The following is a 27,998-nucleotide window of genomic DNA, read 5'->3' on the forward strand; positions in this document are numbered from 1 at the left end:
ACCATTCAATCATCAACACGTTTACTACAGAGAGTAGTATTTTATAAGATCCCCTCTACTTCTACATAACCAATCTCAATATTGAAGTTTGCAACATTTAATCTAACTTAAAAAGTCCTCAAACAATTGGATTACACAATCCTATTTTGCAGTACACTTCAACATGCTCAACTCCCATGAAAATGTTGGGAACTTAGGAGGACCTCTTCCTTTTTAATTTTTTTTTTCCGAAGAGATTTTCCTGTCGGATATGAACTGTTTTAGAAAGAATGAAACCCTTCATGACAATTATCATTTAAACGAAACTGATGAAAATGAAGACAACTAAATGATATGCTTCAGTTTTATTACAGTCTTCCAGAAAGGTTCTGGAAAAATTACCGATGCACTCTCTCTAAAAAAGAAGCACATATACATGTACACTAAAAACGATGAAAAAGAAATCACTGAAATAAAAAAAGGTGTAGTGTTTTCTGACCTTAAAGTGCGCACATATATATAAAAACAAATTGTGACTATTTCATAGTGTCGTATCCAGAATTCTTTCCACAAGTGAAGACAAACATAAAGCCATCCTGCAGAAAGAAAACATAATACAGAAAACAAAATTAGTTTTGAAACAGAAATTTCATGCAACTTAGAGATATGCATGTGGATTTCAAACAAAGTGATAGCTGATATTTACAGTCGCATATTCAACAACAATAATAAATACGTCTTTGGAAATTGAAAATCTTTATGTATTCAATGGTAAAGTGGAAGTTGATATTCTCTGACTGCGATTATGTTCAATTAACACATTTACATCATTGCCTTCATTCCTCATTTTGATGGAGCTGCTCATGAATACAAGGCATTGCCTTACCTTTATATTTCCAGGTAGACCAGCCCAGATGTCACTATTGGGTATTATCTCCCTCCCCTCCGCATGGCGTACAAACTTCATGAAGAGCACACCGCCGATCAGATAAACAACTATTAGCACAGCCACTCTGGAATAACAAAAAACAATCATTGAAAAAAAATTATGGTGTGTAGTTGACATAAACATTTACATTAATCATCTGAGCTGTTGAGCATGGCAGAATGAGGATACTGCCCACCCCCTCCATGAGGATGGGGGAATTTCCCACAAATTAATTAATAGACAAAAGAGAATGGTTTGAAAATTGTGTTCCTACAAACTTGAATCATATTATGGGATTATATGTAGTTTCAGGGTCCTGAAATCTGAAGCTGATACCACTAGACGAAACTGAGGTTTTGTGAAACTTCCTTACATGATGCACAAGACAGATCCTACACTGATGCCGCCAGAGCTAGGACTGTGCTTGGTAGGGGTAACGGAAGCGCATCCACCGGGGCAGCAACACTTGGATGTCAGCTCAAAATCCTGTACAACCAGCAAAATAAGAGCATGATATTTTCAGCGTTTACATTAATTATTCACACAACGATTTCTCATTTGTCAAGTGTTAATACAATTGCATCATTCAAAGAAAAAGGTAGTGACAACTCTTTGAAAACATATGGCCACTTTCCAGAGGTTGAAATTCCCTTCGACATTTCAATTATGTCATCACATTACATGCTACAAAATCATTTAATAAAATAAGCCTGTGATGAAGGTGAAATTGAAGACAAAGCCAATGTTAGGAATATCCCAATGAAGTATTTACTGCAAGTATAACTCGGCTGAAAAGTGGTCAACGCGGGCGGCCCCCCTAAAAACGGAACGGCGTATACTTCCGCCACCCTGAGATTCAAACAACTTATACCAATGCATGGGGAATTCTGTGAAAAGAAAAATGATACCACGATTGCGCGATTCGGTCTTGTAATTTTTGTTCTAGAGCCTTTTTTGTGAATAAAACAAAGTCGGGAGTCATTTTGTCCAGATGAATTACTAAGCCGCGCCCGCCAATCTGACTTTAATTGGATAGCGGGATTAATGATGTATAATATCCACTTGCAAGATGTGTGCTTCACAAAATAGGCTCTGCAGCAAAAACTACAGGACCGAATTGGGAGATCTTGGTATCATAATTCTTCTAAAACGTTTCTCCATCCATTGGTACAGGTGGTTTGAGTCTCAATGAAGTGGAAGCATTCCGATTTTTTTTTTTGGGGGGGGAGGGCACCCTGTATTGGCAACTTACATAAAAAGTAGTGTCTGGAAACTTTGGATCAGATCTAGAGCCCTGTGCTGCCAGAGCAGGGTCAGTTTTAGCTTGATCACATGTAAGCTTCACCACTGATGTCCTATTTTCATAACAAAATTTTAAAAAGCACGTTAGCATAAAACAGAAGGTTGTTTGCAAACAGACAGATTCCTTTGCATTGAGATGGCATTACTGTGTACTTTCGAATAAATGGAGTGAACACTTTTTGACCGTGAATTAGGTTGTAGTTACAAAAACGGGGCATCGAATTGACCAATCAAAATCCTAGTCCAGATTTTGAAATAAAATGACGTCACGCATGGCTTAGATAGAAAAGACGTAAGACGTTCGTCCGGAGACTGGCTCCGTGGAGAACGGGTGATACTCAGATAAATCGGGTCCCGGACCCATAGGACTTCGCGCTACGCGCTCGCATTACTTCAAATAACATTATGTGTCCTCCCCCCTTGGCCTTCGGCGTAGTACTACAACTTGCCTTCACCGTTTGCTGCTTGGTACATTTCAGCCCCCCCCCCCCGATCCGCCCCGAAGTCCATCACAAGTCCATCATCATAACCGGAAGTCACAAACTGGTCCGACCGTATGCACCGTGACCAGGGTTTTACTTTAATATTGTTCTTTACTTTGGTTCGGACGTACGTAACTGTCCATCACAGGTCCGATCTTAAGTTTACTTATACACTTTACTGTACAACATTAAATTGAAACCCTTTAAATAGGGCTAAGCTATTCATAACATACAAATTTACATACCGTGTATGTCCACCTGCGACGGTGGAATACTCAACAACATAATTATTCTTTTCTATTTTCCACGTTGCTGGTGTGGCACTGCCGATGGCAAATCTCTCAATTGGGGGTGTGGTTCCTTTCTGGCAAGCCTACACCAAAAACAGGAGGTTAATAAGTAAATATAGCGAGAACAGCAATCTGCCTTTAGAAAGTGTGAACACCCAAGAAAGAAGTATTCCACACAGATCTGCAAGCTCTCAAAAATTCAAGTTGACCCGAAAACAGCTAAATCTAGAGGCAGTTTAGCTGTTGAAGGAAAATGCTCTCAGTCCGTCGAATTTTTTTTGACATTGACACCCCTCCCCTCCCGTTCCCCCTCCCCCAAAAAGAAAAAAATTATGAAGACTGGATCCGGACACCAATACTTACAGCAACATTTTGACAAGCGCTAGTATCGGACCAAGGATAGCATGGATTGTATGCATAATTCCATGATCCCGATAACTGATATTTAAACCTGTGGAGTGAAAAACACAAAGAGGGAGGAAACTACATTAAAGAAAAGCAAAGTATTATCAAAGATTTGTTTTGTGGCTCTTTAGGAACTGCAACGTAATCAGCCAAGAAAACAAACAAAAATGAAACACTGGCGAAAACATGAAATAAGTTTACATAGAACAAACCTTGGAGCACTGGTGCCTTTATAACCCAAAGATCGTATGTCGATCTCTTTGCCGTCTGGTAATTTACAAGAGCAATCATCAACTTTCTTGCATTCATCTAAAGCTGCGCAACACACACTAATCAGAAACATATATGAAATCATCCAAGAAAGTGTCCGAGTCCTGTACAAACCCATGATTGGGGAACAATTTGGAAAAATCAGGGAGGAATTATAATCCAGTTGGCACTATGATTGGTAATGAACTTGCGAGTCATATGATCGTGATAGTGATTGTACAAATATAGCATGGACTTTGACCATACAAAGTCTATTCATAAGATCAGTATACATGTATTGTGCTTGTGACTTGTGTACAAAAACATCTTGACTCTGGTTAAGCTGAAATATCGAGGGGTGTATTCCGAGAGAAAGACCTTTCAACTTTTTCAACATCAAATAATCAGGTGAATCAAAAAGAAAAAAAAAGGAGGTGTTTCGATCCTATACCAAAATCTTTCTCAAAGGCAAAAAACCTTTAATTTTGACCAATGTTCTACTAGGATGGAAATGTTGTGTTTGTTGAAAATTTGTTGATTTGTATATTTCACGTCAATCCAGTCAGCGCGATGTTTGCAGAAATTGTATTTATTTTCATTTTAAACTATAGATGAGGTAGCATGAGAAATTGGTACGAGATTGTCGAATGCTTCAAATAACATCCTTCAAAAGTTATTACTGCAGTTTGGGGAGGGGGATCTGCTACATATTTCCCTTTTTTTTGATGGGGAGATGATAATGAGGTCACCATAAATTATAGAGGTTACCACACGACATTGGCTTCTTTCAGAGTAAAATCGTTTTGCACAGCTTTTATTTGCCAACATACATGCACAATTTATACTTAAGTTATATTTTGTTTCAAGTAGTTCTTTCAACTAACATTTTATTGCTATATTGGAATTTCTTTAAAAAATAGTAACATGCACAATTAAGGTTTTTATTTGTCACTGTCGTTCCGTAAAAGAAACATAACTGGAATCATATAAATGTAAGTACTTGTTAAACAAATGCTTAGTAATACTTTGGTGTACGTGTATCATTCAACAAATGGATAATGATGTTTAAACTTAAAGTTCGGTCATTTCATAAAAGCACAAATTTGTCTATTTCAAATTATTCACAGGAATTTTACCAGCAAATCACATTTGGAAAATATTGTGATAAAAATAGTAATTTTTTTTAAAATTATGTTATATATATTTGATCTCTTCCTTCCTTGCAGATTGCAAGTTTTAAATGTCACCCACAGAATCTTTAATCTTACTTTAATAGTCTCCTGAGTTGGGAAATATTACATCAAACGCTTATAAATGATAATTATAATTTAATGAAACTGATGAGTATGAACATAACTAAACGATATACTTATATTGCAGTCACTAAAAGACAGGGGGGGGGGTAGGCCCATAAGGATTTACTTAATGTCCGCTTGTTGCAAACGGGCGGACCTTATAAATGCTATAATTATTACAATTCTTTCCTTTTTTGGTGTCAGGGCAGGGGGAGGGAAGCAGTTCGACCCCACCCCCTCGGGATCATATCCGCGCCTGTTTACTGATGCCCTCTCTATTAAAATGAAGTACATGTACATGTACACTGACAAAAAGACGAGTAAAATCACTGAAATTAATACGTGTAGTGTTTTTCGAACTATACAATGCACACATATAAATGTTTGTGTGATGGTGTATCATTCCAACTATTTCATAGTGTCGTATCCAGAATTCTTTCCACAAGTGAAGACAAACATAAAGCCATCCTGCAGAAAGAAAAGATAATACAGAAAACAAAATTAGCTTTGAAACAGAAATTTCATTTAACTGCTTACAGTTGCATACTAAACAACAATAAGAAATAGAAAATCTTCACCAACTTTGTAAATTGGAAATCTTTGTGCACTCAAGGGTCGAGTGGAAGTGCACATTTTCTGACAGTGAGGCATGTTCAATTCACACATTTACAAAAGTCTCTTTCCCAACATTGCCTTTATTCCTCATTTTGATGGAGCTGCTCATGGATAGCTGCCTTACCCGTATGCTGCGAAACAGACCACCCCAGATGTTCCTGTTGGGTATTATCTCCATCCCCTCTGCGTGGCGTACAAACTTCATGAAGAGCACACCGGCGACTACATAAACAATTATTAGTACAGACACTCTGGAATAAAAAAAAACATAAACAATCATTGAAAAATACCTAAGTTTCTAGTTGATATAAACATGTACATATATTACAGTTAATCATCTGAGCTGTTAAGCATGGCAAAATGAGGATAGTGCCCCTACCCTCCGTGAGGGCGAGGGGAATTTTGTCTCAGTTCAACAAATTAATTAATAGAGAAAAAAAGAGAATTGTTTCTTATTTTGCATTTTACACTTGAAAAATTTTGTACCCGCAACTTCATATTATGGGATTATTTGAAGTTTGAGGGTCCTGAAACAGGGGCGGATCCAGGACTTTGCAGGGGGGGGGGTTTCATCAGCAAATCATTGCTGAAATGTAGACATTTTCTTGTTCAGACACTTGGCCTCCGTAAAATCAATAGGGGTGGGGTGGGGGGGGGAGGCTCGTACCATATTTTCAATGGGGGCGCTGTTCAAATCTGACAATTATTAACACAATGTTACAGAATAGTGTACAAATAAACCCCTAACCAAGCTGGCTCTGTCCATATTTTGTGCACAGCCGGACATTATTATCAGTAAAAAATTTTGTGGGTGTCAGAGCATGGGGGGGGGGGGGGGGGGGGTGTTTGCATTATTTTTAATGAATTTCTATGGGGAAAAAACAAACATTTTTTTTACAGAGCTTGGGTGGTGGGGGGGGGGGGTTTGACCCCCAAACCTGAAGCTGATAGCACAGATGAAACTAAGGTTTTGTGGACGTCTCCATGTCTTACATGATACACATGACAGATCCTATGCTGATGCCTCCTGCAGCAGGATGGGGCTTAGTTGGGTGAGCATGCTTAGTTGTGTGAGCAGGTTTGGTTGGGCCAACGGAACCACATTCACCTGGGCAGCAACACTTGGATGTCAGAATAAAATCCTGGAAGCAATGTAACAATCAAAAACAAAAGCAACAATAACCAATATTAAACAGGACTAGTCAAGCCAATACTGGTGGTCTAAGACCTCTTTGGTTCAAAGGATCCACATGTCAGTTAAACGTTAAAGAGTCAGTCAGAGGGGTACGAAGAGGACTATAGGTTGCTCCTCTCTTGGACCAGCCCCCCCCCCCCCCCCAAAAAAAATCCAATCCTGAATATAACGTGACTCAGGCTATGAGTGTGGGCAAGATAAACACACACCCAAAGGGCTACATCACACTAGTTGCCTTTTTTTGTGTCCACTATGATACCTTCAGTGTACAATATTTATTCATACAGTAATTTCTCATTTGTCAAGAGTCAGGCATGCAACTGGGAAGGCACAAAAAAAGAGGAAATTCAAATCTTTCCAAGACTTTGTACAGTGTTTGGCTATTTTCAATGGCATATATTGGAAGTGAAAAAAAGAGGAAATCAGCTGATCCGAGGAAAAGTTGCATGCCTGAAGAGTGAATTCAATTCATATATTTATACAAAAGATGACAAATCTTTCAAGAGGTTAAAATTCCGTAAATATTTCCATAAGGTATTCACATTACAGGCTACAAATGATTCAGAAGCCTAGATGGAGGTGAAGCAGAAGACAAAGTCAATTTGGAACACACCAATATTAATGAGTATTCACTGCAAGTAAAACTTGGATGAAACTGAGGTCGTTCACAACTTACATATAACGTAGTGTCTGGATCCTGCGGATCAGGTTTGGAGCCCAGTCTTTCTAACTTGGGTTCAGTTGCAGATGTATCACATGCAAGTACCACCACTGACGTCCTATTTTTACAAAAAATTAAAACAATTAAGTTGGAATAAAACTGCAAATGGTTTGTAGTTTGACCAAGGTTTTCAAATGTGGGTGAAAGTATATGTAGCTAGCACAAACATCTTTGTTATTACTGAGCCTGCAAGTAAGGAATTCTTATTGAGTAAAACATTAAGGCAAACCAGTTCATGACATTTGCCATGATATTGATATGATGTACTTATAGGGAAGCAGTATACTCTCTAAATTCCAAAGAGTGAAATTAGGGACCAGACGTTTTAGAGTGAAAATCACTCTTATTTTCGATTGACAAAGTCTGAAGGCACTTCAGTCGAAGCTCGAGTGAAAGCTCGATCTTTACGATTGAAGAAATTTAACTCTAAAACGTCTAGTCCCCAGTTTCCGACTGTGGGAGTGAATCTTCACTCGAATGGAGTGAATTTTCACTCTTTGCAATTTAGAGGGTACTGAAGCCGAGTTCCATCACAAGCTCATCACAAGCTGATCACAAGCTCATCCTCTGTCCTCACAAGCCCATTACAATTCCATCCTCTGTCCTCACAAGCCCATCCTCCAAGTCCTTACAAACCCACTCACAAGCCCATCCTTCAAGTCCTCACAAGCCCATCACAAGCCCACTCACAAGCCTATCCTACAAGTCCTCACAAACCCATCACAAGCCTATCCTACAAGTCCTCACAAACCCATCACAAGCCCATCCTACAAGTCCATCACAAGTTCTCACAAGCCCATCAAAAGTCCTCACAAACCCATTACAAGCCCATCCTCCAAGTCCTCACAAGCCCATCACAAGCCCATCCTCCAAGTCCTCACAAGCCCATTACAAGTTCATCGATCACCAGTTTTCAAAAGCAAGAATGAGGGGAGGGGTATGACAACAAATTGCCTACAGATCATTCATGCTGGAAATTACCATATGCCACAGGACAACAATTTTGCCAACAAAAAAAGACATCCCACGACACCCTAGCAATGGCTCTATAGTCATTAAGTACCTCCCTAGTCAAGTCACTTGTCTCATGAACTGCTACTTGTGATGACCAGACTTGCAAAGTGACCTTTACTTTAGTTGATTGTGATCGAACTTATGATGTACTTGTGATATACGTGGCAATACAATTTAATGGAAGACGTTAGAATTGGGCTCAGCAATGCATTACATAAAAACTCTGAGAGTATGTACCGTGTTTTGCCACCTCCAGTGCTGGAATACTTAACAACATATTTATTGTTTTCTTGTGTCCACGTTGCTGGTGTGGCATCGCCGATGGCATATTTCTCAGTAGGGTCAGGGTCTCCTTCCTGGCAAGCCTATAACAAAAACAGAAGGATATAACAAAAACAGAAGGATGATAAGAAAAATCAATAAGGCCTGAAGCAAAAAAAAAAAAAACATCCCCCATAAAAAGAAAAAAATTAACAAACAAACAAATAAACCAAAAGCATGAATAAAACAAATAAAACACAAGCACTCAGGCAGGATCTGGAAAGAAATCAGTACTGTCCACTGATGAAATTTACTGTTAAAGAGAGTGTACATTATTGGCTTTCGCTGTAATTTTTAGAAATGACCTGGGGGGGGGGTGTTAGTATAATAGATCAAATATTGTGACACTGACATGTTTGAAGTTTTGTGTTCGAAAATGCTGGAAAACCAAGAAAGACAAAAATGTTAAGTAGTCTGGATCCCTGACTCCACTAAAGATGAAATGGATCAAAATTGCCAGAAAATTGTAAGGTAATAAGGGAACCAGTCTAGCTGGCCTGCACCCGTTCAGTCGAACATGCAAACAATAGCAAACAATATTTGGACTGAAAAAAAAAACCCTGGTAAATTTGGATCAGCAGTTTTTCCAACAGTGGTTTGCCGACCACCCGACCGCCCGTTGGAAATGTATACAAAAGTACAATTTTTCTTGAAAATGAATTCACACCAGGTGCCCTAATTTTACAGGATGCTTTAGACTGTCATTTACCAACATCCTAGTAAGGTATTTCGTAACAACTTGGTAGTTTTATTTTTTGATGTTTGCAAATGCTGTATTACCCCTTAAACGTAATTACCACGCTGATAAATGAAAACAGCAATCTACCTTTCGAAACTGCAAACATCAAGAAAACTATTCAAGCCTTGTTAAAATAAACCCGCAGGCTCTCAGAATCAAGTTGACTGGAAAACAACTATATCTACAGAGAGTTCAGCTGCTGAGGCAAGATACTCAGTCTGTTGAATTTTTTTTTTTGACACCGACACCCCCTTCCAAAACAAAAAAAAAATTATAGATGCACTGAATCTGCAAACCAATACTTACAGCAACATTTTGACAAGAAGTAGTATCTGACCAAGGATAGCATGGATTGTATGCATACTTCCATGATCCCGCTAACTCATATGGAAACCTGCAGAATGAATGAAAGACACAAAGAGGAAGGAAATTACATTACAGAAACACAAAGTATTATCAAAGATTTCTTTTGTGGCTCGGTAGGAACTGCAACGTAATAATCAACCAACAAGAAAAACAAACAAAAACTGAAACACCGGCAAAAACATGAGATAAGTTTACAAAGAACAAACCTTGGAGTAGTGCCGCCTTGACTACCCAAAGATCGTATGTTGATCTCTTTGCCATCTGATAACTTACAAGAGCAATCATCAACTGCGTTGCATGCTTCTAAATCTGCACAACATATACTAATCAGAAACACATATGAAATCATCAAAGAAAGAGTCCAAGTCTGATACAAACCCATGATTGGGGAACAGTTGAATTCAGAAAAAATCAGTGAGGAAATATAACATTGGCCCTATGATCTGTAACGGATTTGGGAGTCATATGATAGTGATAAGTGGTTGTATAAATATAGCGCACTGCACTTGACACGATGAAGTCAGAGACCGAACAAAGTCTATCAGCACACAGCGCTTGTGATTTATTTACACAACAAATGCAATATGAACTCTAGCTTCGCTGAAATCATAAAGGGTGCATTCCACAAGAAATAATCAAAGATACATCAAAAAGAAACAATAGATGTTTTGATCCTGATTTTCCGATCCTACCAGAATCTTTAAAGCAAAAAGCCTTTAATTTTGACTAATGTTTAATTGGGATTGAAATGTTGTTTATTTTGCACATATGTTTAACCAGTCATCGAACAGTTTGCAGAAATTGTATTTGATTTCATTTTAAACTATAGGTGAGGAGGCAGGAGAAGCCTCTTGGTATGCAAATAATCCACTAGGATACCTTACAATTCTGGAATGCTTCAAATCACATCCTCCAGAAGTTATAGCTGTAGGTTGGGGAGAGGGTTCTGCTGCATATTTGATGTTCAAGCCAAATATAAAATATTCTATTTGCAGGAAACTTAGTAATAGCCTTTTCTGGTACTTGTGTATGTGAGATAGAAGTAGTGGGGTCAGGGTGGTTCAGGGGAGGGGTATTAAAAGAATATTAAAGTCAACAATTAGTGGTGCTTTCAATAACCTAGACATTAAGTATTCATGAATCAATGCATACATACAGAAGAGAAAATCAAGCTTCTAAATTTTAGCTTCAGACTTTAGACTTCTTTCCTTTTAAAATTATATTTGGTTATTACATTTGAAAACAATTTCTTACCCCTTATTTGCATAGCTGACGGGTTCTTATAGAAAATGATAATTTTGGTTAATCACCAAAGATTTATTGATGAATGAAATTTCATATTTAAAAAAACAAAATTATTGAAAGAAAAACCTGATTAATGAACAAAAGTAACTAGTGATACAGCCCACGTTGAGATTCAAATTTATAGAATTAGGTCGTTACAAAATATTTATTGATCAAAACATTGCAAATACTTTTTACAATTTATAATCAGGGGGAAAAAGTGTACTTTTCAAACAAAGTTTTATCAACTAAATAAATTAAAGAAAACAAACTAAAATGTATTAAACAAAATTCAATTTTTTCAATGAAAGATCATGACTTGTAAATGTTTAAAAAAAAGAATGTATAATTCTCCACTATCTTTTCATTTCATTACACTTATGTGCCAAAACTCTTTCATAAAGAAGTGGATTGGGTAAGGTTTACATCTACCAAACATGCAGATTACATACACAAACTGTGTCTTTTTTCAAGTACATGTACAACAAAGTGTTAAAAAAAATCACAAAATGTTATTAAAACTTTTAATCGAAAGAGGAAACCGATCCCAAAGGCACAAGAAATGAAACTGTGACTGAATTTTCAAGAGTGTGCATAATTTTTACACACCATGCAATTTGTACAAACCTTCTGATCGGTTTGTAGTATCTAAATCAAGCTTGCTCACAAAACTAAGAATCTAGCACACCCACAGGGCGAGATCATGCATTTCGTAGGCCCTAGTGTTCAGTACGCTCTACTCTGCCCTAGGCACTGGCACCAAGTTCACAGCTCTTAAAAGCTTTAGATTCCCATATTACAGGCGCAGATCCAGAGGAGGGAGGGGCGGGGGGGGGGGGGGGGGGGTGGTTCAAAACCACCCCCCACACACAGGCTCTGACACACAAAAATCCAATTATTACAATTATCATTATTATAGTAACAATAATTACCTATTGTCCGACTGTCCACAACAATCGGACAAAAAACAATCTGACGGGCCTGAATCCCCCTTCACAAATTCCTGGTTCCGCCCCTGTTTCGTGTTGATATTAACCCTAACAGTCCTGAATCCTGCAATTTCAATACGAGTTTGCACACCCCCTAGGGAGTTAGGGTTAATCTACGCTATTAAGCTGAACTAAAGCAAGCCAGGCCAAACTGGTAAGAAGCCTGTACAATTGGGTTCGCTTCCAGTTATTGCATCGTATAACACGTATTGAGGTTCGCAGTAATTAGCTACATGTACGTACTAGCTAGTTTGAAACTTTCCCAAAATCATAAACTCAAAAAGAGAGATGCTAAAAGTTTTGTTTCTGCGTGGATTGATGTCTGTGTTTCATGGCACACTGGTATTTTTGGCCCTAAAACAGGCCCCAGGCACAGCGCTTACTATAAATCCGGCCCTGAGCACACCATAGCTTGACCTTGGGTGGTGGTCTAAAGTTCTTAATTCTAAGGATTCACAGTTCAAGGAACCAAGAGGTAAAATTTCATTTTTCTATTTAGCAGGATAGAAAGTAGTGTATCCAGGTGTCTTGCCGCAAGTGAAGACAAATATAAATCCTTCCTGTGGAAATACACAAAACAAATAAACAAAACAAAAACCAAAACACATTTTTAGTTTCATTTTTAAATTTGTTAGTGTAATCTGATGCATGACTCAAAAATGTGTATTAACATATGCTTACAAACATCATCACAAAAATCACAAAAAAATGATTAATTGCAGCATTGAAGTCAAGTCAATCACAAGTACTTCATCTCAAGTTGTTGATAAACTTTCCAACTGGACATTCCTCGTCAATGTTCATCTTCTGTTACTTATGCGCCTTTCAAATGTTCCCCCAACCCCACAGCCCCAGGTCTGATGTTGGGATTTGGTCAGGTTTTTCATGCCCCAGGGTGGGGATTTTAATCACTCAACATTGTTATCATCGGCATGCTACATGGAAATGCATTAGTGCGCCCCACATATGTACATGTATGTCGGGGCATGGTCGGGGATTGTCACTCAAATTTTGCCCAAAGGTGGGGATTTTGTCACTTCAAAAGTGACAATCCCCAGGTCTTGGGGGGGGGGGGGGGGAGAAACAATTGATAGGCGCATTATAGCCTAGTTTGTGTCAAAACTAGACTTGGCCTGTTGGCTACAGCTCTCAATGGAAATTAAATTAGTCATGCAAAAAATTGAATTTGTTTGTTCTCACCTTAATGTAACCAAACAGACCGACCCAGATTTCTTTGTTGGGTATCAACTCCGACCCCTCGGCATGCCGCACAAACTTCATGAAGAGCACACCACCGATAAGGTAAACGACTATCAACACACTTGCTCTGAAATATACAAATGATAAATAAATAACTAAATGAATAAATAAATACAAACATTGGGAAGGGGTGGGCTAATTGTCCTTGCTTGAAGCAGTAGGGGAATTGCATAGACAAACCGAAGGCATATATTACCACGGAGAACAGCCAGATCGAAAGTGTTGGTTTATGCGATGGGAGGACAGCTGGAGAAATTGGAGAAAAACCCTCGTGGCACAGGAGAGAATCAACGAACAACTCTACTCACAAATGATCAGAGTCGGCAATGGAACCCAGGCAAAAAGTGGTGAGAAGCAGCGCTTTAAGCACTGTGCCACCCTGCGGCCCATACATTTCAAATTGACAAAGATGGGCGAAACATTGTCAGAAGTTAAAGGTAATATACAACATTTGCAAACATAAGAAACAAAACTGCCAAATTATTATGAAATACCTTACTTGACTGTAAGTGAATAATAGTCTCAAGCATCCTGTGAAATCCTTTCACCTGGTGTGCTTTAATTTTCACGAAAAGTGCAATTTTTGTATCAAATTAAAACAATGGTCGGCCGACCATCATTGAAAACGAACTGACTTTTTTCAAATACTGCCCTCAATTTACCAAATTTAGTTGGTCCGCATTTTGTTTGCTATCGATAACACAACCATGAACGGGTGCAAGCCAGCTAGTCTGGTTCCCTGACCTGACAATTTTAAATAGCTCCGTTTTTGTCTGAAGTAGGGTTAGGGAACCAGACTACATGAACAACATTTTTTCTTGGTTTTTCCAGAATCTATGATCACAAAACTTTAAACAGTGTAACAATATTTGCTATAAAATACTAAGCCCCAATTACATTCATTTCTGAAAATTACAGCATAAGCAAATGTTGTAATTACCTTTAACCATTATGATCAATACACAGGCATTCTCTAGTAGTGACGTATATTTATACAGGAATAAGTGTCCAAGGTGCAACATCATTATTACCCCTGCTCACTGCACCTATAAAACATTCCTTCTTGATGCTGCCATTTCGGTTTAAAGTAGACATCACTCCTGGGTTGGGAGAAGCAATGTTGAAATCATTTCAAACTGAAATTTCACCAGTGTAGATTTTTTTCCGCTGGACATTTGAGAGTCATGTTTCATATCCACAAAGTAGTTTTACAAAATCAGAGGTCATTCCAAAGAGACTTACATTATACAGATTACAGAGCCAGCACTAATACCAGGGGGGTTGCACGTACCAGGACAGCAACACTCAGATGTTAGGGTAAAGTTCTGCGAGAAATTCACAGCATTCAAAAAAGAAAGAAAAGTTTTTAAAAAAAAGGGACATGTTTACTGTTAGGACAATCTCACAGAGTTGTGAGACAATTGCTGTCAAGACAATAACATCAGAAGTCAATGTGAAATCAATCAAAAGGCAATCACAATTCATTCAGTCCCAGGTCAAGTCCAAGTTATTTAAATGAACTGGGACAATTGCATTTCTTTTTCATTGTTCATCCCGTTACTTGTGTCCTTGCGTTTTGATTGACTTGTCAGGGACTTGAGAAAAACCTCCAATGTCACAGAGTGTGTCTACAAGAAGGTATATAAATCGCTTGTTACATGAAGTTTTTATCCATTGTTGTTAATTTCTGACATCATCTTAAAGTTGCAAACTTGTGATTTCATTGTTTTGTAAGAACTTCATCTATTTTCATAGAGGATTTATAATGAGTTATTTGGTGATTAATAATGAATCTAATCATCAGGTACACATTATCTGGTTTCAAATCTGGTTTAGTGGAGTTTGCAGAATTCTCTGAGTCTGATTGTACCGGCCGTGGAAAAAAAAGACAGATTTATGTTTTTTCATCAGTCTACAAATTTGGAAAATATAGAAAGCTCAATTTAAGTACAGAAATGAAAAAAACAAAGGGATTCACAGAGAAATAGAAACTTACATAAAAATTAGTCTTTTGTATGTTCAACCCAAGTGTAGGTGTCTTGGCAGTTGCATCACAATCCAACATGACAACAGTGATCCTATATTAACAAAAAAATTATATTATTACACTGTATAAAGTCAATATCTAAGTAAGTTTGAGAACTGCATAACTGCATCCATATAATAATTATAATAATTTGGGAGGCTAATCATCCTTACTCGCAGCTGGTATGCTGATGCGAAGGACGCGGCTACAATGTGGTCGGGCCGCTGGTACGCAAAGGCATCTATGGCTGCCGGCCACATCAACCCATATATGACCACGGAGCACAGCCTGAGATCAAAAGTGTTTGATTTTTCCGGAGGGAGGAAAACCGGAGGGCCCGGAGAAAAGCCCTCGTGGCACAGGATAGAACCAACGCACAACTCTACTCACATGCGATCCGCGGCCAGGATTCGAACCGTGGTCACCTTGGTGAGAGGCGAGCACTTTACGCACAAGCCACCCGTGCCACCATATGAATGCACAGGATGGATAAAATATTGTAATGTATCTTAAGTTGGGGAAAGGGCGTACAACAAGAACAGTCGCACCCCCCCCCCCTAAAAAAAAAAATTCTGCACCAATCCAGAAAATCACCACTCCAATTTTCAGTTAAGAAAAAGGCAAGCTATGGCATGTGATACTTGCCTTGGTCCATGTGAATACTTAATGTAATAGAAGCTCCCGTCGTTCATCCATGTTGCAGTGACATCTGCAATGTCGTAGGTAGCGCTATGGTTATTGTATATTCTTTGGCAGCCCTGTGTATACAGACACACACAAATATTAATCGCAACAAGTGAACAAAGAAGATGACTGGAGAGGGTTTTGAATCTGCGACCACTGAATTACCGTACCTGAATGGCTGTCCATTTTGAATAATTTAGTATTCAAGTATTTGAAAGGGGTCCGCTCATTAGTCTGACGCCTCATTGGTCCGACGCCTCATAAGTCTGACAAAATCGTTTCCCCTAACCAAATAAAGGCCCGTAAGTCCGACACCTCATAGGTCCGACGCCTCATAAGTCCGACGCCTCATAGCTCCAACGCCTCATAGCTCCGACGCCTCGTAAGTCCGACAAATTAAACGCCTCGTTTTTCTGTTGTCGGACTTATGAGGCGTCAGACTTATGAGGCGTCGGACCTACATGTATGAGGCGGAATAAATAAAATGTTATGCCTCATAAGTCCGACGCCTCATAAGTCCGAAATTTTGGACTTATGAGGCGTCGGACTTATGATACGGCCCCATTTGAAATGGCGTTTGACCGAATATTCAAATATTTGAAACTCGGCGGTCAAGTGTATACACTTGCCAATTGCAACTGCCTGCAACACCTGTCAAAAGTTGCATGCAAAGCGTGTGAGTTAAAATTTGTGCAGGGCGGTCAATGTTATGGCCACAGGAGTGTTTTGCAATAACTATTTTATAACCGTCATTGGCTTTAACATGCTAAAAGGATGGGAACAATGAACCGATGTCAACAAAAAAAGTTACCGTCAAAAAAATGTGGCATCTGAAAATAAAGCGCTGCAACTTTGCGATTAAAATAACACCTCAGAGTGTGTGGACATGCGTAGTTTTTCTTTCCAATTTTTGAACCAGCAAAATCTATTTGAATATTCGGTTGATGATATATCTGAATATTTGATATATTCTGAACAGCCCTACATACCTGTGCCCTACCAACTGAGCTATCCAGCCCTGTATTGGCGGTGTCACAATTTGTCAATAAGTCAAGTATTATTACATGCCCAACATGCCCAGGGGAAATGTTTTACAAACTACAAGCACTTTTGAGCAGAAGATAGGCTGTGAAAATTATAAGTACTCATACGAGTACATTTTGTATTTTCATAAAGATATTTTGAGTATTTTGAGTAAGTCCATTACAACAGTGTATTACTACACACAGCACAAAGTGTTCTGAGGGACTGAGGGATATGGTGATTGAAATGAACAAATTAATATTAGTTTTCCAAAACTTCCTCTCTTTTTTTGGCAGAGTCAAAATCAAGTCACCCGTCCATCATCACAAAGTCAATTTAGTCACATGTAACATTTGGATGAACAATACCAACCAAATTCAATTCATTGGAATAGCTTGTGACTAACACTAGGATCGAAAGACCTGTGGCTGACATGTATGATATGGACTTGTGATGGACTTTTGGTGGACATGTGAAGATTTGTGATGGACTTGTGGTGGACTTGGGATGGACTTGTAGTGGACTTGTGATGGACTTGTAGTGGACTTGTGATGGACTTGTAGTGGACATGTGATGGACTTGTAGTGGACTTGTGATGGACTTGTAGTGGACATGTGATGGACTTGTAGTGGACTTGTGATGGACTTGTAGTGGACTTGTGATGGACTTGTAGTGGACTTGGGATGGACTTGTAGTGGACTTGTGATGGACTTGTAGTGGACTTGTGATGGACTTGTAGTGGACTTGTGATGGACTTGTAGTGGACATGTGATGGACTTGTAGTGGACTTGTGATGGACTTGTAGTGGACATGTGATGGACTTGTGAAGATTTGTGATGGACTTGTTGTGGACTTGTGATGGACTTGTAGAGGACATGTGATGGACTTTTGGTGGACATGTGAAGATTTGTGGTGGACTTGTGATGGACTCGATACTACAGCAATGTATTGTGGGTAACACTTACAACAACGCTCTTGCAGCTGTTTGTGCCATCTGACCACGGATAGCATGGATTGTATGCATACTCCCAATCAAAACCAATATCGTAACGTTTAAACCCAAACCTGCCAGGAAAAATGCATTCAAAGTTTGTCAAGAGAAAATACAGTTCAAAACAGTTTATACAAAATTCATACATCAGGCCTCAAAATTCATTAACTTACAGAGCAGAAAAATTGCTTAAACTCAGCCAAGAAACAGTCAAATGTGAAATGTGTTACATAACATTAGAACTGGTAATTACCTCAGTTCAATCAGCAAGTGCGAAGCAAACATTCTGTGCTAAATTGTTACCTAGAAATTGTCTGCTCAATTTGTTTCAGCCAACTCTGATTCCACATTACTTCTACAACAGTGTAGAAGTATAACTGATAACACCGTGGCTTGAAAACAAAGCTGTATAAAGACACAGCACTTTAAGCTGGCTTTTGCCTGCCACTGTCAGATAAAATCAACAGAGGGCAGCCACATGCATGCAAACAATCATTATAAAGCCAACCGATAGAAAAAAAAGTGTATGCATATCTTACCTTGGCGCCGATTTATCGCTGTAGCCTAAAGATCGAATGTTAATTTGCTTGTCTGAATTCTGCAGCTTGCAGGAGCAGTCGTCAACTTTTTCACATGGGGTGACTGCACCATAGGCAAGCTCTCGGAGCAACACACAAGCAACATAAATCACTAATGCCCAGCCCATGGTGAAGCTTGGGAAAATTGCCTCCTTCCAAAATTCAAGGAAGTACCTGTACATGTAAACAAGCACAGCTCACTTCCTATACACCCGTGTCACATGCTGATTATTACCCAGCACACACTACACAGTACAGTCCAATTCAATACAGATACAATACAACTTGCCCGTTCAGGCGTTACGAACTTGATCCCATTCTTCCGTGATTGTATACACTCATTCAGGCTATACTGCAGCCTACATGGTGGTTTCGATAATTTTTTATTCTACAGGATGCACAAAACTGATGTAACATTATTTATCAACAGTTTCGATTGCCATTCTCAGTAAAATCAGGTAAAATTGAGTTTGACGGGACAAAACCCATTGGAGATATTCAGACCTATAACTATGCTCTGTCATGATTGCGGAAATTTCAGTAACAATTTATGCAGTAATAATCTAAATTATCACTATTTTCAAAGAATCAAAAATTGTCTTGTGAACACACAATGGGAACATTTGTTGTACTTCGTGTTATGTACATATATGTAAGTATGTATTGAGTTTGCATGGGTACAAAGACTGCTTAAAGAATAGTTTGTTTGTTTAAAAAAAAAAAAGAGCACTGCATTATAAACATGTACAATCGGCTTTAAAAGGGAATATACAACGTTTGCAAAAAAAAAAAAAAAAAAAACGACCGGTACCTTATTAGCACTGTGAAAGACAGTCTAAAGCATCTTGTGTAATCTTGGCACATTTTTGTATTTTTGTTTATAGTGCTCCCAATTTATATTTAGTTAGTCCACATTTTGTTTACAATTGATTACACACCTATGAACAGGTACAGCCAGCCAAACTGGTTCCCTGACCTTACAGTTCCCGGACATCTATGAATTGCTCTGTTTCATCTTAAGTGGGGCCAGAGAACAAGACTACAAGAACGTGATTGTTTTTGTTGATTTCTCCAGGAACACAAAACTTCAAACAAGTCAGTGTAACAACATTTGCTATAAAATACTAAGCTCCAAATCCATCCATTTCTGAAAATTACAGCAAAAGTAAATGTTGTATATTCCCTTTAAAACTTTTCATATTTATAGTGAACTTAAACTTGAAATTTAAGTACATGTAATTGTGTACAGCGCAGCTGAAGTTATAAAGTTTGCATTAAATAGTACAATTTTGCAAATCAACACATCAAACATGTGTACAAGAACAAAAAGTTGCAGCGGGTATACATATGTGACGTTCTGTCTGGCAAAATGAGACACTACGAGGCAGTACTCGGTTCACGGGTAACAAGACCCAAAATAATATTCTCCTTACAATACTGTTTGTTGCACTTCAATTGGACACTCAATGGACAAGTTATGGCTGTTAAAAGTTTGCACTTATCGACATGTCAAAATGTAAAATTTAAAGTTTTCCTTTAAAGCTTTGGTGCATTTCGTTAAAATAGTTTACAAAATAGTTTTCATACATTTAAGAGTAGAAAGTGAACCATTTCATGGACCATTTAAATAACTGGAACATTTAAGATATGATTATACAAATGAAGTTACAATTCTCTATATTCAATAGTTTGCTGACCAGCTCTTGCATATGGAACACTGGATCTCCTTCCACAAGAGAAAATAAAGACACAACCATCCTACAAAAAGAAGGGATACAAAAAACAAAAAGCACTTGAAATTTACCGTTGTCTTCACCAGTGAGCCACCACTGTCATCACTCTGACCCCTGCTATTTACATTCATCAGACCCAATCACCACGAATATTCATCATCAAGGTCATATATAATCACCATTCTGACCTTCACCAAAACCCTGCCAGAATCACCATGAACATTCACCATCCCCTTAAGCCCAAACTGATGTTATCAAGGTCACACATTATCACCATTCCGACCTTCACTTAAATTCTGCCAGACCCAATCACCATGAACATTCACCATCCCCTTAAACCCAAACTGATGTTATCAAGGTCACACATTATCACCATTCCGACCTTCACTTAAATTCTGCCAGACCCAATCTCCATGAACATTCACCATCCCCTTAAACCCAAACTGATGTTATCAAGGTCACACATTATCACCATTCCGACCTTCACTTAAATTCTGCCAGACCCAATCTCCATGAACATTCACCATCCCCTTAAACCCAAACTGATGTTATCAAGGTCACACATTATCACCATTCCGACCTTCACTTAAATTCTGCCAGACCCAATCACCATGAACATTCACCATCCCCTTAAACCCAAACTGATGTTATCAAGGTCACACATTATCACCATTCCGACCTTCACTTAAATTCTGCCAGACCCAATCACCATGAACATTCACCATCCTCTTAAACCCAAACTGATGTTATCAAGGTCACACATTATCACCATTCCGACCTTCACCAAAACCCTGCCAGAATCACCATGAACATTCGCCATCCCCTTAAACCCAACCTGATGTTATCAAGGTCACACATTATCACCATTCCGACCTTCACCAAAACCCTGCCAGAATCACCATGAACATTCACCATCCCCTTAAACCCAAACTGATGTTATCAAGGTCACATATTATCACCATTCTGACCTTCACCAAAACCCTGTCAGAATCACCATGAACATTCACCATCCTCTTAAACCCAAACTGATGTTATCAAGGTCACACATTACCACCATTCCGACCTTCACCAAAACCCTGCCAGACCCAATCACCATGAACATTCACCATCCCCTTAAACCCAAACTGATGTTATCAAGGTCACATATTATCACCATTCTGACCTTCACCAAAACCCTGTCAGAATCACCATGAACATTCACCATCCTCTTAAACCCAAACTGATGTTATCAAGGTCACACATTATCACCATTCCGACCTTCACCAAAACCCTGCCAGAATCACCATGAACATTCGCCATCCCCTTAAACCCAACCTGATGTTATCAAGGTCACACATTATCACCATTCCGACCTTCACCAAAACCCTGCCAGACCCAATCACCATGAACATTCACCATCCCCTTAAACCCAAACTGATGTTATCAAGGTCACATATTATCACCATTCTGACCTTCACCAAAACCCTGTCAGAATCACCATGAACATTCACCATCCTCTTAAACCCAAACTGATGTTATCAAGGTCACACATTACCACCATTCCGACCTTCACCAAAACCCTGCCAGACCCAATCACCATGAACATTCACCATCCCCTTAAACCCAAACTGATGTTATCAAGGTCACATATTATCACCATTCTGACCTTCACCAAAACCCTGTCAGAATCACCATGAACATTCACCATCCTCTTAAACCCAAACTGATGTTATCAAGGTCACACATTACCACCATTCCGACCTTCACTTAAACCCTGCCAGACCCAATCACCATGAACATTCACCAACCTCCTTAAACCCAAACTGATGTTATCAAGGTCACACATTATCACCATTCCAAACCTCATCTCCAATAAAACCAAAATTACAAGGCTTTTGAATGGATTTCCAAAAACATTAGGATATGAGACAACAAATTTGCAAAAATTTAATGCGGTGACAGATAAAACCATTTTCCAAATCAAAATGGTTAGATAAGTTGTTCAACGTAATACTAAAATTCTTTCTTCATGTCTAGGAATGTATGCAAGAAATAATCTGACACAAGCGTTTTTGGCACAAGAAACCCAACTTTTTATCGCTGTTACTTAAATCTATCAGAGGTAAATACTCCTTAATAATACAACAATAAATTGCTTGTGCCGTGATTGAAAACAACATTGACTGACTCACCCTGATGTTGATAAACAAACCAGTCCAGATTTCTCTATTTGGTATGACCTCCATCCCCTCGGCTTTGCGGACAAACTTCTTGTACATAACACCGCCAACTAGATAGACGACCACAACAACTAATACTCTGAAACAAACACACAATAGAGATTATTTAAAAAACAAACTGATAAAAGAGTTTTGGGAACTTTATATGAATAAAGACTAAATGTTGTGTTTGATAGAAGCTTAAGACAGATAGAAAATCTGTATAAAATGACAAAACTTTTACTTGAAATACAACTTGAGCACATTATCTTAATGGTGGATGGACTTATAAACATATACAGGGTGGTGCAAAAAGAAGGAAACCAACTTTTGACAGGAGATTTTACCTACTTACTTAAAGGGAATGTACAACATTTGCTTTTGCTGCAATTTTCAGAAATGAATGGATTTGGAGGATGAGGATGTTATGGCAAATATTGCTACACTGACTTGTTTCACGTTTTGGGTTTGTAGATGCTGGAAAAACCAAGAAAACCAATCATATTCTTGTAGTCTGGTTCCCTGACCCCACTTAAGATGAAATGGAGCAAATTATAGACTTTGGGGAATTGTAAGATCAGAGAATCAGTCTAGCAGGCTTGTAGTCTTCACATGTGTGTAATCAATTGTAAAGAAAATGCAGACGAACTAAATATGAACAATTAGGAGCACTTTTTTAAAAAAAGCCAGTTTTCTCAAACACTGGTCGGCCGACCAGCATTGGAAAAATACAGTTTTTCTTGAAAATATCAGCCCACCAGGAGCCACAACTTTACAGGATGCTCAGCTCAGTCAAGCGGATGGAATAAAACCATCCATGGACAAACAGATTTGGCACATGAAATTTCAAAACTACCATATCTCAGAGACAAAATATGCATTTGCAATAATTTTTTTGTCACTTATGTTTCAAGATTTAAATAGCATTAAATCTTGAAAAATGCTCCACAAGTAGGTGAAAATTGCTGTCTAAAGTGGTTTTCCTTCTTTTTTTTCACCACCCTGTATACGTAAAGTCAAATAAGATTAGATCTAGTCAAAAGAGGGCGCAATTTCATTGCACTGCTAACCAAATTCTGTGCTTACAATCGTGATTTTGCGCTTACAGTGCAAGCACGGAAATGTTGCGCTTACCCTCTAAGCACAGAACCCTGTTTACAGGATGCACCCATGTTCAAAGCCAACATTCCTTCGTAAATCGGAATATGCTCACGGCTACACAAATTTTCTGTAGTAAGCACCAACTTTTGTGTGTATGTTTAGCAGAGCTGTGGAGCATCGGTCAGAACTTACATAATGCAGAGGACAGAACCAACGCTGAGAGTACCGGGCGGGTTAGGCCGGGGTGCAACAGTTGGTGAGGCTTCACACACACCAGGGCAGGCACACGCTGATGTTAGTGTGAAGGTCTAGAAGAAAAAAACAAAGCAGACAGAAAAATGCAACAAAGATTCTATTACATCCATATGTTGAAGGGTTAAGACATTGAAATTTGCTCTAAAGGTACTTCAGAACAAATAACAAAGATTATTGTTTTTTAAATGGTTATATTAAGTGTTGAAATGCTTCACATGTTTAATCAATTTGAAATCTCAAGTTGTTTTATTGAAGAAGACTTTCTATTTATGAAGTTGAAAAACTTAAGAAAAAGTGCCAATTTCAAATAGGGTCAAATTTTGCAGCAAACAGGAGGTATCTCTTCAACTTCGAGTGACCGATCGTTCAATTTTGCATTCTTCCGTTCTGTTAAATGTGTAAATATATCAACAACATTTTCAACTTTTTTGATTAAGTATCAAATGTATTGGAAGTTTGAAACTTACATATTCATTGGATTGGTCTTTGTAATAGTCAAACTTGGGTGTGGTGGCACTGACATCACAGCGCAACTCAATAAAAGTTGTCCTATAATACATGTAGAAAACAAATTAGAAGACAGTCTTATTACTGGAACCACGGCATTTGACCTGTGACAGTTATGTTTGTTATTCCAAACAGTTCCTTTTTGGTACTTCCTTAAATTCAATTTGCTGTTGCCATGTACAAAGGTTATCACTAGTTCAGTGGGTTTCTAGGTGATTTTGCTCTACAAAAGTTTTAACGGCTTCCTTCCTTTCTACTGACCTCGCTTTCTCCATTTTTCCTTGCTTAGTTCTTTCCCTGTGTGTTTCTGCTCCTTGTCATTTTGAATTTAACATGATTATAACATGAGTCCCTCTGATCTTTGAAGATGTTTCAGGTCACTCCAGAGAGCTAGGAGCTTTTCTATTTCTTGCAAATTACTGGACAATTAAAAAGTATCAACTGTAGAATTAAGAAGAAATCTATTAACTTCCTTGGCATCTTTTGGCCTTCCTGAATCATCCATAATATAAGACTGGCCAAAATATCAATGGCACATTCTTTGCAGTTATTCTGGGGAAATCAAGCCCAAATTAACCCTAACCTTCCCAAATCATCCAAAATCGTCTTTGCAAAATGGAGGATTTTGCAGGATTGAGGCTATATGGCAAAAGTGTGTGGCTGATTTTGGAGGATGCACTGTGTCAAGGTCTTGGGCCGGACCTTGGTTGTTTATGTTCAGCTGTGCATAAATTTAGGCCTAGATTATACTCCAAATCCTCCGCACTGCTCCAGGATGTCACTGGCTCTGCCTCAACATATTGACAGTGATTGCTGGAGCATTTTGCAGGATTAAGGCAGATGTCACCCCTCCAAGGACCACGTTCAAGAAATAACGGAGGATTTTGCATATTTTTACATGGAGGTAGTTGGAGGATTTTGCAGGATTGAGGTTGCATCCTAGCAAACATGACTAGGGAGTTAGGGTTAAGTAAAAGTGGCTGGGTGCTGCCTTCTGCAATCCTGCAAAATCCTTCAAAAATCTACCTGGTAGATTTTGAAGGTTCTAGGACTGGTTTGAGTTGAACTGCAAACTTGAAAATGGTACCTTGTTGTGTGGCTATGTACAATGTAGTAGTGTGTTCCATCGTCTGTCCAGTTTGCGGCTGCATCCCCTAACCCAAAGGTGTCATTATGACGCGTACTTGATCTTTGGCAAACCTTGGATTATGAAGGGATATATTTGTGTAAACGGAATTAAGTCAAAGAGATGAGGCAGTCTGTTACTTGTAATTTGTAAAACTGACTCCAACCAATGAAGACTCACTTTTAAGAGGAAATTCAGATTAAAACAACAAAAATTATTGTTCCTAAACTCAATCATTCCTATATGTATTCAGAATAGGTACAAATTTTAGGTTAATACAAACATTTTATCAACCAAATTTGCAAAACATGTTCAGTTTTGAAAATTTAAAGACCCCAACACTCATGTACAGGGCGAGTAAAAAAGAAAGCGACCTGGATTAATGATTTTTTTTCCCCCTGAAAACAATTACATCTGACACACCAGTGAAGCACATATTAAATGAGCATGTTCTTGCACTTATTTGCAAAAAAAAAGGAATTCCTGAAATTGATCCATGCTATGAGGAGTTACACATAAATTACTAAAACAGTTCATATTTACAGCTGTCCATGGAATATGTCATTTAAAGCTATTGAGGCGAGTGAGAACTAGAGTTACACACAGGCATTCAGTCTTTGTCAAGACTGGAAAATTTTCATTAGGTCACTGTCCTTTTGACCCACCCTGTATAACTGCTTATGCCTGCACTTACAACAACATCTTGGCAGTTGGCTGTTCCATCTGACCAGGCATAGCATGGATTATAAGCATACTCCCATGGCTCTGAAGGATTATACTGCTTAAACCCAAACCTGTCAAAAGATGCACATACAAAAATTACTCAAATAACTCAAATGTCAAATTTAACTCAATCAAGTACTAGAACATGCAAGGCATTACAAGACACCTCACTGTAAGAAAAAGTAACACAGTTTCTTCAAAAGAAGTCAGCAAATCGGTCACAACACAGCAAGCTTATTTTTGCCTGCGACTGCCAGAAATCAACAGAGGGGGATCTCAATTGACAAAGATCTTACCTTGGCGCTTGATTTTGATCCTCCAGGCCCAAGCTTCGGATGTTTATTTCATGCTCCCCTTCATCAGTTGTGACTCTGCAGGAGCAGTCATCAACTTTGATGCATGGAGCAAGGGTAGCGCTTGCAAACCCTCGGAGGGAGAGATAAATGCTGAACGCCAATAAACTCAGCTCGGGTTTCATTGTGTCATTGCTAACAAGCAAGCATGGCAAAAGGTATTCGTGTCAGAGAATAAATGTAAGAATTTCTGGTGTACTGACCTGGTGCATTTGATTACCTAATGATGCTACGACTTATTATCCTATTACCAAGATAATGTATTGACTTTTTGTAGTGCATAGACCATAGTCCAAAGCAGACATATCAACGCTGCAATCAAGCAAATGCACACATACATATTATCTTTGGAATTTCTATTTTTATTCATGCAGTGGAATTTGTTGATAAGTTTTTTTGTGAATTAGATTTAGAATTTTATAATTATGATTCAAAAATGTTCTCAGGAAATTTTGGTAAAAATCTGTACTATCAATCAATTTTATGAACACTAACCAAGACTGCCGGTTGAGAGTCATCTATGGGCCTTTAAAAGGTGCTCAAGACTTAACATTTCCCCAGCATAAAAGCTCACAGCCTACAAATGTCACCCCATAAAGAGGGGCAAAGACAACACAGTTCAGTCGCTCTCAGCATGGAGGAATAATCTCACGTCCAGTGTTTCAAGGGTTATATTTGGGTAGCGTAGCAGTGACGTACAACATACATGTATCAACTTACATCCTAAACCTGCACAGCCTTTACGCTTGCCCAACACAATTTTGAGGAAGTTACTTGTAATGAGGCAAATTGATAAAAGCAACCAGTTAGTGACAAAAAAGGAACAGCAAGCTAAGTGATGTATAACATTTTTACCTAGAGTGTTGGTTAAACACACCCATGTGACAAACATTACAGGAAATTTGATTTACCTTCAGATTCTGTATCTTGTACATCTCTCCTCTGTTCCTATTCCTTCATAGCAATACATCAGCTCAATTGCTACTGCTTGCGAACACTTGAACACGTTATACAATGTTGAACCAATAGCCAACAATCTTGTTTAGATTAAGCTTTTTTGTTTAAGGTCACCGGAGGATTAGGTCTGCTGGTACCCAGGTTGGCTGTGGGCAATGGGTCAAAGTTCAGATAGTCCATAAAGGAAACGCCACCTGCCTTGATAAATTAAAGGGGTATACTACTTGCCGTGATATATTAAAGGGACAATGCAAACTAAAGGGTCTAACTTTAATGTAGCCAGCTGATCTTAAAGGCACTGACGTCAGG

At 38.6% G+C, this 27,998-nt stretch overlaps 2 protein-coding genes across 2 annotated transcripts; both read right to left on the reverse strand.

The window, feature by feature from the left end:
- Positions 1 to 4: 4 nt before the first annotated feature.
- LOC119727866 lies at positions 5 to 27,996 on the reverse strand. Its single transcript, XM_038199941.1, has 28 exons — positions 27,644 to 27,996; positions 26,676 to 26,867; positions 26,351 to 26,450; positions 25,618 to 25,730; positions 24,491 to 24,572; positions 23,961 to 24,076; positions 22,641 to 22,767; positions 20,406 to 20,494; positions 18,698 to 18,934; positions 18,133 to 18,232; positions 16,106 to 16,218; positions 15,431 to 15,512; positions 14,677 to 14,759; positions 13,375 to 13,501; positions 12,668 to 12,734; positions 10,108 to 10,210; positions 9,842 to 9,929; positions 8,713 to 8,840; positions 7,417 to 7,519; positions 6,539 to 6,687; positions 5,670 to 5,796; positions 3,599 to 3,825; positions 3,345 to 3,432; positions 2,937 to 3,064; positions 2,160 to 2,262; positions 1,281 to 1,393; positions 866 to 992; positions 5 to 575 (listed from the first exon to the last, which is right to left on the reverse strand). The coding sequence occupies exons 2-28, from the start codon at positions 26,855 to 26,857 to the stop codon at positions 516 to 518; spliced, it is 3,162 nt and encodes a 1,053-aa protein (XP_038055869.1). The 5' UTR covers positions 26,858 to 26,867; positions 27,644 to 27,996; the 3' UTR covers positions 5 to 515.
- Positions 5,121 to 12,667, reverse strand: LOC119727523. The gene is made up of 7 exons (XM_038199424.1): positions 10,108 to 12,667; positions 9,842 to 9,929; positions 8,713 to 8,840; positions 7,417 to 7,519; positions 6,539 to 6,687; positions 5,670 to 5,796; positions 5,121 to 5,398 (listed from the first exon to the last, which is right to left on the reverse strand). The coding sequence occupies exons 1-7, from the start codon at positions 10,281 to 10,283 to the stop codon at positions 5,339 to 5,341; spliced, it is 831 nt and encodes a 276-aa protein (XP_038055352.1). The 5' UTR covers positions 10,284 to 12,667; the 3' UTR covers positions 5,121 to 5,338.
- Positions 27,997 to 27,998: the final 2 nt, after the last annotated feature.

Source organism: Patiria miniata, unplaced genomic scaffold (assembly GCF_015706575.1).
Source record: "Patiria miniata isolate m_02_andy unplaced genomic scaffold, ASM1570657v1 HiC_scaffold_20, whole genome shotgun sequence".
In the NCBI taxonomy this organism is placed as follows: domain Eukaryota; kingdom Metazoa; phylum Echinodermata; class Asteroidea; order Valvatida; family Asterinidae; genus Patiria; species Patiria miniata.

Bases quoted from the DNA above. Each gene is read 5' to 3' on its own strand.
- LOC119727523 (XM_038199424.1), bottom strand. From the start codon at position 10,283: ATGGGTTTGTATCAGACTTGGACTCTTTCTTTGATGATTTCATATGTG. The intron at 9,930-10,107 runs GTTTGTTCTTTG...TTCATTCTGCAG, and splicing joins CAAGGCGGCACTACTCCAAG to GTTTCCATATGAGTTAGCGG. The intron at 6,688-7,416 runs GTAAGTTGTGAA...CATTGCTTCCAG, and splicing joins ATCCAGACACTACGTTATAT to GATTTTATTCTGACATCCAA.
- LOC119727866 (XM_038199941.1), bottom strand. From the start codon at position 26,857: ATGAAACCCGAGCTGAGTTTATTGGCGTTCAGCATTTATCTCTCCCTC. The intron at 15,513-16,105 runs GCAAGTATCACA...TTGTTAATATAG, and splicing joins AAGTATTCACATGGACCAAG to GATCACTGTTGTCATGTTGG. The intron at 8,841-9,841 runs GTAAGTATTGGT...TTTTTGTTATAG, and splicing joins CTTCTTGTCAAAATGTTGCT to GCTTGCCAGGAAGGAGACCC.